At 59.9% G+C, this 10,761-nt stretch overlaps 1 protein-coding gene across 10 annotated transcripts in view; it reads right to left on the bottom strand.

The window, feature by feature from the left end:
- Positions 1 to 696: 696 nt before the first annotated feature.
- The window catches only part of LOC129406787 (nuclear receptor coactivator 5-like), a 55,465-nt gene continuing 45,400 nt past the window's right edge, over positions 697 to 10,761 (bottom strand). For all 10 annotated transcript variants that reach the window (XM_055145677.1, XM_055145681.1, XM_055145686.1 and 7 more), the window contains 5 exons: positions 8,243 to 8,442; positions 5,806 to 6,081; positions 4,158 to 4,349; positions 3,486 to 3,635; positions 697 to 1,022 (listed from right to left, as the gene is read on the bottom strand). In XM_055145677.1, the coding sequence (XP_055001652.1) occupies positions 964 to 1,022; positions 3,486 to 3,635; positions 4,158 to 4,349; positions 5,806 to 6,081; positions 8,243 to 8,442 (877 nt within the window). In that variant the 3' untranslated portion in view covers positions 697 to 963. The remainder of the gene's footprint in view (positions 1,023 to 3,485; positions 3,636 to 4,157; positions 4,350 to 5,805; positions 6,082 to 8,242; positions 8,443 to 10,761) is intronic.

The following is a 10,761-nucleotide window of genomic DNA, read 5'->3' as shown; positions in this document are numbered from 1 at the left end:
GCTCCAGCCCCAAATAATAACAACAACAACAACAATAATAATAAAACAAGACCACAAGCACATTCTTGAGCCAATGAGGAAAATTCAAATCTTGGGGCAAGATGCGATCAAGTTCTTACAGACACGCCCTGAGCTTTTCAGACGTGGTGACAGCACGCCACAGAATGAGGCCTCCAATCTTAGAGCGGGAGAAGCTCAAGTATCCAAGAGGGAGGCCCGGGCCCGGGGGAGAGCTCGGGGGGCTGGCAAGTGGAATGAAGTGATTTACTTCTCATGTTTGAGGGGAAAGAAGTGTTCTTGCAGCTACATGCTCTTTGCTAAAACATGGCAGGACGCGGATAACTGTTTCACCGACATCTAGAATACATGGATGTTCACTTGTTCATATATTATTCAAATTCTCCAGATACTTAAAATGTTTCATCATTTTTTTTTAAAAAAAAAAAGTAGTAAACATGAAAGCTAGAGCCTAAAAGTGATCTAAAAGTGATGTGGTGTCGGGCCAGGCTTCCGGGACAGAAACCTCTAGAGCTACGTGGCAGTCGGTGTCACCAACCGAGTGTCCATGGCCAGGGGGCATGCCGTGGCCAAGGCCACGCACCAGGGAACCGCTAGGGGGCGCTGGACGAGGGGGCGGCTGCGGACCTCAAGCCATTCCAGAATGAAAGTAGACTATGAAGAGAGACGACCAGTATGTAAAAGCTAGACGTTTTTATTGTGTTTAACAGACAGACTCGAACAACTCTGAGATCCCAGGGCCAACCGTGACGCGGACTGTGGTCGGGCCTCAGGACTCTCCACACGCCCGGAGGTTCCCTGGGCTCGTGGATCTGACAGAAGGGGCCCCCCTGGGCCCTGGACGAGGGGATGGGGGCGGGGAGCCAGCACGGGGGTTGGGGGGGCACCACGGGCGCGTGTGGGGGAGGGTAGGGGGCAAAGGTGGTCTGGCTCGGTGTCGGCTCCTTAGTTCAGCAAAGACATGGGCTGCCCGGCCCCCCTGGGCAGGACCGACTGCAGAAGCGCTGCAAAGAGGAGGAAGAGGGTCAGTCTCCCGTCCCCGCCCGCAGGGAGACGCACGGACAAGTCCCGAAGCCAAGGAGCCACCGTGATGCCAGCCCTCCCCTGACGAGGCGTGCGTGGGACTCGGGCGTGCTGCCAACACGCCCCGCCCCTCCCGGCCACTGGGGGTTTCTGGTGCGTCTCCCCCATGGCAGCCCGGGTCGGTGATGTCCTCCAGGGCAGCCTGGGGGTTATCACCCCAGACCCACATTTCTCACCCTGACACTGAAGGGCCAGCCCCGGGGCACACGGGAGAATGACGGCTGGTGCTGACAGGTGTGGCTGGATGCGCAAGAACTGAGGCCAGTTTTATTGTTTGTTTGGTTTTTCGGGCCACACCTGATGGTGCTCAGGACTGACTCCTGGCTCTGTGCTCAGAGATCCACCCTGGATGTGCTTGGGGGAGGACGGGGGACCACACAGGGTGCCGGAGACCGAACCCAGGTCAGAACTGACGTGTCTTGGTTTTGTTTCTTGGGTCACACCTGGCGGTGTTCAGGGCTGACTTCTGGCTCTGTGCTCAGGAGTCAAATTTTCCAGGAGTGATTCAATCGTGGTGGTGTCGGCAGTTGGGCGAACCATACAGGGTGTCGGGGACCGAACCCGGGTCAGCTGTGTGCAAGGCCCTGTGACTCTCACGCCAGCCCAACCACCTTAAAGCCGCGTCACCCAGCAGTGACGGCGTAGGGAGCATCCCGGGGGTGGAGCAGAAGGGGGTGGCTCCCCGGGGAGGGACCGAGGGGCCCCGTGTGAGAAGCGAAGGCTAGGAGGGAGCACTGCCACGCGGAGCCCCTGCACGGAGGGCTCTCGCTTCCACCTCGGCTTCACCAACTACCGGTCCTTGAACTCAGGGCTGAAAGATCCTGAAACCACAAGAGGCCACCACGGGGGAGGGGGGGGGCGAAACCAGGTCTCTCGGGTTCAAATAAAGCCCCCCGGTGTGTCGGAGCAGGGTCCCGGGGAGGGGGTCAGGGAGAAGGGGCACTGGCCCAGGGTCATTCCGTCTCACTCCCTGGCACAAAGGTGCATCCCTGTCTTGCCCAGGCCCGTTATGAGTCCTTCCCGGGGCCCCTCCATCCTGCTGGCTGCCCCGGGTCCCTTGCCAAGACCCCCCCACACCCCATTCACGTCATTTTCACTGTGGACCCCTGGGCTGCCCCGAGGGACGCTGCCCACCATGGCAGGCCAGGCCTCAAGGACACCGGCGTCACCGGAAGCCAGGGCGGAACTGGAAACGGCATGAGGAACAGTGCCAGGCGCAGGAGACTCGGGGCAAGAAGGCGGGTCCTGAAATCCCAAGGTCCAGCCCCAGATCTTGACAGGAGGGACAGGGGGGCCACAGGGCGCTTGCTTGGCACACGGCCAAGCGGCATTTGATTCCCCACATGTCCTGGTCCCCTGAGCCCTGCCAGGGAGAGACCCTGCCCCCAACCACCCACAGAGCCAGGAGGAAGTCATGAGCACCGAAAGGTGTGGCCCAAAAGACCCCCCCCCACACACACACACACTCTCTCATCTCAGCACACAACTTGAGCTGACCGAGGGGACCCATGGAACTGAGAAATGAGGCGGGCAGGATACCTGCTGGGCCACCATCGCCCCACTCCGGGGCGACCCCTCGGCTCTTGGCCCGTTTGGCAGACCTGGACTAGAGTCCTCGCGCCCGGGGAGTCAGGGCCAGGCTGGTGGCCACTGGGCTTGTCTCCCCTTCCCCACCCGCACACGGTCGACCCGGGTTTGATTCCCAGCATCCCATATGGTCCCCTGAGCACTGCCGGGGGCGATTCCTGAGGGCAGAGCCAGGAGTAACCCCTGTGCAGTGCCGGGTGTGACCCAAAAAGAAAAAAAAATAAAATTAAATTAAAAAAGAAAAAAAAAAAACCTAAAAATAAACCTGCTCAGGAATCACTCCTGGCGGTGCTCAGGGAACCATCCGGGATGCCCGGGATCTAACCCGCGTCAGCCGTGTGCAAAGCAGACGCCCTGCCCGCCGTGCTATCACTCCGCACCGTGCCTTCTACCTTTCAAGTGCTCACTTATTTTCCAGCAACGGAGAACGAGACCCACTGATGGCAGGGATGCGGGATACGCGGCTTTACAAGACAGCAGTGAGGGTGGGAGGGGGGAGACGGAGATGTAGTAGATTCCCACGGGCCCCCACGGCCACGCTGCTGCTGGACACACCGGCCAGCTCAGAACTGCACTGCTCACGGTTGGAGACGGGACCCACACGAGCCGGCCCCTGTGGCCCCCGTCATGGAAATGGACTGAGATTTGAGGACCCGAAGACACCAGGTTCTCGGTCCTGCCGGCCCCCGATGGCTGGGGTCCCGGCCCGCTGCCCCCAAGCTCCCCGACCCCCAAGGAGGTCCCCCCTTCCTCGGCACACACCTCGTGGCTGGTTCACAGCAAATCCGGCGGCTTACCTGGAGGTGGTGCTAAAAGGCCTGGTTTCTCCCCGAGCAGCACGGGGCGCTTGGCGGGCTTAGGCGGGAGACACCCCAAAGGGGCAGGCCTCTTGCAGGGGGCCACCAGCAGCAGGGGCGGGGGCAACGGGCCTTTGGGGTTGGCCAGTCCTGCAGAGAACAGAGACAGACATGGAAACAGGAAGACGCAGGATGCGCCCCGGGGCGCCCCGAAACCCCCCGAAACCCCCACCCCCATCCCCCCACGGTCTGCCTCTGCTCCGCCGGGGTCTCTGGGTAGGCTCCCAAATCCCAAGTGACCCCAGGCTGTGCCTCAAAGTCTAATCCAGAAATCTGAGGCTGGGGGCCAAATCCAGGCTGGTGACTGTTTTGGCTCGGTCCAATTAGAGACTTTAAAGCCGCTTTCTATTGCGGGGGACGGGCTGGGGTGTCCGCATCCCTGATGATACTCAGGGGTCCCCCCAGCTCAGTGCTGGGGGGCCCGGAGGTCCAGGGGGTCAGACCCACAGAGCAGGTGCTCCAGCCCACTGAGCTCTGCAGCCCCCCTTGGGGGAGCTCTGCCCAGGCCGTCTCCCCACCCTCCCCATGGCCCCCTCGCCCTCTCCCTGCCGTGCCTGCACTTCCTCTCTGCAGCCCCCCCTGCTCTCCCTACTGTCCCCGGGCAGCACTGACCTGTGGACGCAGCAGAGCCTCCTCCCGGCCGCTCGCCCAGGCGCGCGCCCCCGGGGAAGGCGGGCAGCGGGCCCAGGTAGGAGCGCTGGCCCGGGGTGGGCAGCAGGGGCGGCGGCTTGCCCTCGGGCGGGGTGCTCCGGCCTGCGAAGGAAGCGGCGTCGCTGCTGGCCAGAGGACTGGGGGTCTCGGGGCCTGTGGGAGGGAGAGGAGAGGCGCGGCAGGCGGTGAGCGGCGCCTCCAGAACCCACCGTGCGGTCCTGGCCGAGAGGGCCTCGGGGCTGCGGGTCCCCCGGCTCCTGGGAGCACGGCACCAACGCCCAAAAACCAGCCCCACGTCCCGTGCAACAGCTGGTTCCTCTGTGGGGGGCGGGGGGTGGCCCACAGGGTTGGAGACGGGTAATGCCCGGGCCCGGCAGTGCCCACCGGCCACCCGTTTCACTGGGGTGGGGTGTCCTCTGACGCGGGGACAGCGTCAGGGCCTCCCGAGGGCAAGGCAAGCACCCCGCTGTCTCCTTCGGGCTAATAGTGGCTTCTGGGCATTTAACACGGCCCTCCAACATCCTCAGCCTTTTCCACCGAGGGAAAGTGACTTGTTTCCTTTTGCCTCAAGCAAGGAAATAAAGGCCTCCTCCCCTCCCCTCCTCCCCTCCTCTCATCCCCTCCCCTCCCTCCCTCTCCCATATTCAGGGGTATTCCTGATGCTCGGGGCTGGCTCCAGTGCCGCTCAGGGACTGATCAGTGGTGCCAAGGATGACACTGGGACTGGCCACATTCAAGGCAAGGAGGTGCCTTCATTCTTCACTATGTCTGCTCAGGGCTGACCCCAGACGGTGCTCAGGGAGCCTCAGGAGACTCCAGCGATCCGAACTGGGGTCAGCGGCATGCAAGGGGAGCGCCTTAAAAGCCTGCGCTGTCTCTGTGGCACAAGTGAAAGACCAATTTTTAAGTGCAATGGGTAAACATGAAGGAAGTCCCCAATCTTGAAGATTTCAAAGAATCTCCCAGTTGAAAGCGAGCCTCCTTAAAGAGTGACTTTTCAGAGGCCAGAGCCCCCCATCCTACTCCCGAACTCCTACCCCAAGTCTTGGGGGGAAAAAAAAAACACGGAGGGCTGGGAAGACCGTGCAGAGGAGGGATGCGGGGCCTGGCACGCTGGCCATGGGGGGGAGTCCAGAGGACATCCCAGAGCACCTGTGGGTGTGGATTCGGCCCTGGTGGCCTCTGGCACTTCGGGGTGGGGCTTGCTGCAAACTTAGCTGTCAGGGCCGGCCGGTCTGAGTGTCACTGGAGGTGGCCCCAGAGCCCTGGGCAGTGCCTCGGAGGCCCCTGTCCCACCAATAACTAACTAAATAACTAACTGCCAGAAACAGAATCAGAAAAATAAACTAGGGCCGGAGCGATAGTAGAGCGGGTAGGGGGCATTTGCCTTGCATGCAGCAGGCTGGCGTTCAATCCCCAGCACCCCATACGGTCCCCCGAGCACCGCCAGGAATAATTCCTGAGCACTGAGCCAGGAGTAACCCCTGTGCATTGCCGGGTGTGACCCAAAATAAAACAGAGAGATTCTGAGTCTTTGCTCCTCCGAGGGTTTGCAGAAACGGGTTTTTCGGCTGCGGCGGGGGGCAGGCAAGCGGGCGGAGACAAGTACCTTCCAGCTGACCCCTCCTGGTCTTCAGGTAGTCGATGAGCAGGTCCAGCTCATTGCGGTGCAGATGCTTCCCCTCGGTCAGCAGGAAGAGCAGGTGCCGGATGCCCAGGGGAACGGTGTGGCTGCTCAGGCACTCCCGGGCCAGGAAGTCATCCACCAGGTCGCCGGCGCGCAGAGCGATGCTGGCGCGTTCCCGCTGCTCCCGCTGCGTGAGGAACCGCTGGTGCTCTCTGCCCACCAGCGCCAGGGCGTCCTCCAGCGGCATGTGGCGGTGGACTGCGGGCGAGAAGGAGCCTCACAGCCTGGGGGTCCCCGGCATCCCCCTCGAACACACTCCCCGAAAGAGGCCAGGAAGAAAGAACAGCCCCGGGTAGCGCTTAGAGAGAGAGAGAGAAGTGTGTGTGTGTGTGTGTGTGTGTGTGTGTGTGTGTGTGTCCAGAGCATCTCAGCAATCAGCACCCATGGGATCCCCAAGGAACAACCCTCCAGGTAGTGCTTAATCTGTGTGTGTGTGTCTGTGTCCAGAGCACCTCGGCAATCAGCACCCATGGGATCCTCAAAGAACAGTCCTGAGTAGCGCCGTGTATGTGTGTGTGTGTGTGTGTGTCCAGAGCCTCTCGGCAATCAGCACCCATGGGATCCCCAAGAAACAGTCCCGGGTAGCGCAGAGAGAGACAGAGAGAGACAGAGACAGAGACAGAGAGAGAGTGTGTGTCCATCCAGAGCGCCTCGGCAATCAGCACCCATGGGATCCTCAAGGAACAGTCCCGGGTAGCGCTTAATCTCTCTGTGTGTGTGTGTGTGTGTGTGTGTGTGTGTGTGTGTGTGTATGAGACTATATCCAGAGCATCTCAGCAATCAGCACCCATGGGATCCCCAAGGAACAGAGTCCTGGGTAAAGCTTAATCTGTGTGTGTGTGTGTGTGTGTGTGTGTGTGTGTGTGTGTGTATGAGACTATATCCAGAGCATCTCAGCAATCAGCACCCATGGGATCCCCAAGGAACAGAGTCCTGGGTAAAGCTTAATCTGTGTGTGTGTGTGTATACAGAGCCTCTTGGCAATCAGCACCCATGGGATCCCCAAGAAATAGTCCTGGGTAGTGCAGAAAGAGAGGGAGGGAGGGAGGGAGGGAGGGAGGGAGGGAGGGAGGGAGACAGAGAGAGAGAGAGAGACAGAGAGAGAGAGTGTGTGTGTCCGTCCAGAGCGCCTCGGCAATCAGCACCATGGGATCCTTAAGGAACAGTCCCAGGTAGCGCTTAACCTCTGTGTGTGTGTATGTGTGTACCCAGAGCCTCTCGGCAATCAGCACCCATGGGATCCCCAAGGGACTCTGGGGCTGAACCCGAGATGATGGGTCCCAGTTGGGAGTTCAAACCTCACTCTTCATCAGAACAACTTCACTGCGTCTCTTCAAACCAACCAACCACCAACCGAACAGCTGAGGGGAGTGGGAGGGGGAGGGGGAGACGGAAGCAGGAGAGGGGAGAGGAGGAGAGAGGAAGGGAAGGAGACAGAAAGGGAAGGAGAGAGAAGGGAAGGAGAGAGAGGGCAGGAAGGAGAGAGACAGAGAGAAGGGGAGGGAGAGGAGAAGGAGAAAGGGAGGGAGGATGGGAATTCTAACCCTTACAAACATGACTTACTCGGGGAGGAGATACAGTACAGTGGGTAGGAGGCTGCCTGCACACCACTGACTGGAGCTTGATTCCCGGCATCCCTGGCCCCCAGCCCACCGGGAGCGATCCCTGAATGCAGAGCCAGGGGTAGCCCCTGAGCATCAATAAGTATGGCCCCCAAACCAAAAACAACAACAAACAAACAAAAAAGCCAAATGTCGTGGCTGGAGAAATAGCACAGTGGGTAGGGCGTTTGCCTTGCACGCGGCCGACTCAGGTTCGATTCCCAGCATCCCATATGGTCCCCTGAGCACCGCCAGGGGTAATTCCTGAGTGCAGAGCCAGAAGTGACCCCTGTGCATCATCAGGTGTGACCCAAAAAGAAAAAAAAAAAAAAAGAAAAGAAAAGAAAAGCCAAATGTCATTTCCCAAGGACAGGAAACACCTTCACCCCTAGGTATTTCCTAGCAGGTAGGAAACTAGCAACTAGCAACTAGGAAGGCCGTCCTCAGCAGAACCTGCCAGCTCTGAGCGAGAGAGGAAAATGAGGGTGGTGTGTGTGTCGGGGAGGGGGGGTGGTCAGGCCAGATGCATCTGCCAAAGTCTGTGCACTGTAAGGAAGGGAAGAAAGGCTCATGTGGGGGGCAGGGTCATGAGTTTAAGAATAAAACAGAAGGGAGAGAGAAAGAGAAAGTCAAGCCGGCAAGAAGGAGCAATAAAGAAAAAAAAAAAGTGAGGCGTGCGTGGTCCCCTCCCGCCTTGCAGGGCAGCCCCGCCCGGGCAGGTGTCCCAGGTGACAGGTGTCCACGTGGCAGGAACTTACTTTTGATAGACTCGTGCAGCAGGATCACGGTGCAAGAGGAAAGTTTGACGTTAGACCGCTCGACGAGAATGCAGAATGGGGACCCGTCCTCTCTGACTTCCTGGAGCGCGCGCGTGAGCCCCGACTCGGTGGTGAGGTGGATCATTTCCACCACGAGGCCATGATCCTGCAACCGGTGGCCCACGGCTGTGGCGTATTCCCTTAAAAACACACACACACAAGGAACACGGGATGTTATTTTCCGTGAAGACATTCGTCATCTTCAAACAACAAGAGAAAAACCTCCAGCACCCAGAAGCTGTTTCGCAGACATGTGGGTGCCACAAGTTTGAGTGAAGGGTAAAGATATACCATATTTATTTTATTTGTGTGTGTGTGTGCGCGTGCTTTTTGGGCCACACCCGGTGATGCACAGGGGTTACTCCTGGCTCTGCACTCAGGAATTACTCCTGGTGGTGCTCAGGGGACCATATGGGATGCTGGGATTTGAACCCGGGTCGGCCGCGTGCAAGGCAAACGCCCTACCTGCTGTGCTATCACTCCAGCCCCTCCAGCCCCATATTTATTTTAACCTGCTTTTCTGGTTCACACCTGGCGACGCTCAAGGGTTACTCCTGGCTCTGGCTGCACTCAGGAATCACTTCTAGTGGTGCTTGGGGGATCAGATGGGGACGCTGGAGTTGGAATCCAGGTCGGCCGCGTGCAACGTGAACACCCTACTTCCTGTACTATCTCTCTGGCCCAGAGATACCATATTTCAATTCTGTCTAGGTAAATGAGCCGGACAGTGCTATGTGTTTTGGCGGGAATGGAAACTGGGGGGGGGGGGGTGTCACAGAGGCTCCCTAACAGTGTCTATGAGCCCAGGGCCTACACCCAATGATACCCGGCTGACCTTGCTGGGTCCGGCAATGTGGCACGGATCATTCAGTGGTGCTGGGGCTCCCCAGACCTCCTCACCCTCGCCACTCAAGATGGCCCGATGGCACCAGCTTCTCTCCAAAGTTCTGACACCTCACTGAGCGTCAAGCACTGGTTTCTCGAGTTAAATTTATACTTTCTTGTGATTTCTGGACTCTCCCCAAAGTCCTTCCAGCTGGGCCATTCCTGCCATTCTGTTGGCTTGACCCTTAGCAAGTCTCCCCTCAGGCCCCATGATCCCCGAGCACGCCTGCACTCGCTTCCTGGGACCCTGCCCTGGCCTCCTCCTGGTCCAGCGGGTCCCCCTGCCTGGGGCGGGGCGGCCTCTCCAGCTCCCCGAGTCTCTGATCGCCGACCCTCAGGATGGCTCCCCCGGACCCTCGCCGGGCGCCACGCTCAGCAGGGAGCACGCGGGCATGACAAGCCCCGAGTGCTGTGGTAGTTTAGTAAAGTGCTTTCCTGGCCACGGCGCTGACCACGAGTGACTTCCGCCAACACAGGCAGGGCGCCGAGCAAGACGCGGCCCGGCGCCTAGCCAGAGGGACCCCCGCCACCCCAGCAGGCGGCCCACACCACTCGCCCCGGGTGCGCCTGGCGCGGGGATTCACTCCCCTTTCAGAGGCTCGTCCAGAGGAGGGGTGAGTCAACCGAATCATCGCTAGGACTCTTGCCAGCACCCAAGTAACAACAAGGCATGGGTCAGCCGCACGCCCGGCCCCCATGGCAGAGGCCTGTTCGGGCCGCACCACCGAGGTCCCCGTCCCCGGGGCACCCAGCTGAGGCTCTGGAATGCAGGAGGAATGGCTTCCCTGCCCCCTCGGGTGGAGGGAGAAGGAACTCGCTCTCCGCCACAGTCGGATTTGGAGCCCGCCCGCCCGCCCCGAGGCTGGCAGGGCAGGGCTGGGCCTGGGAGGGCCAGAAAGGAGCGCAAGACGCTGCAGGCGGAGAGGAGGCTGGGCTGCCAACTGTGGTCCTGGGCGGGACTGGGGAACTGTGTCCCAGGGCTGGAGCCCCCGCCTGGCAGGCGTGCGGCTCTGATCTGAAACCTCAGAAAGCACTGTAAGCCCATTTCCCCCCCAACCCCCCCTCCCCCCTCCCTGGCCCAGTGGCTCTTAGGCACCATCAGGAACGCAGCCCACCCCCTCCCCAATTCATAAAATTAATTTATGAAATTAAACCAGGGCACGAAAGGTTGCCTCGCAATTATTCCTGAGAAAGTCCCGACTTTTCTTTGGTAGAAGAAAGTGGTCTGGCTTGGAAAGCAGCTTAGTAGCACAGCACTTGCCTTGCCCGTGTGCGGGGGAGGGAAAAGGGGGGGGAAGGAGAGGAAAGGAAGGAAGGAGGGAGGGAGGGAAGAAAGCAGGGGAAGGAGGGAAGGAAGGAAAGGAAGGAATGAGGGAGGGAGGGTAGGGAAGGCAGGAGGGAGAGAGGGAAAGTATGAAGGGATGGAGGGAGGGAAGAGAAGGGAGGGAAGTAGGAATGAAAGGAGGGAGGAAGGGCGGAAGGGCGGGAGGGAGAGAGGGAGGGAGAGAGGGAGGGAGGGAGGAAAGGACAGAGGGAGTGGCCTCTCTCCCTGCGCGGTGCCTGAACCGTGTGTG

This window comes from Sorex araneus, chromosome 8 (genome assembly GCF_027595985.1).
Source record: "Sorex araneus isolate mSorAra2 chromosome 8, mSorAra2.pri, whole genome shotgun sequence".
NCBI classification, from domain to species: Eukaryota; Metazoa; Chordata; class Mammalia; order Eulipotyphla; family Soricidae; genus Sorex; species Sorex araneus.
Note: the sequence above shows the minus strand (reverse complement) of the source record. Positions and strands in the feature narration are given on the sequence as shown.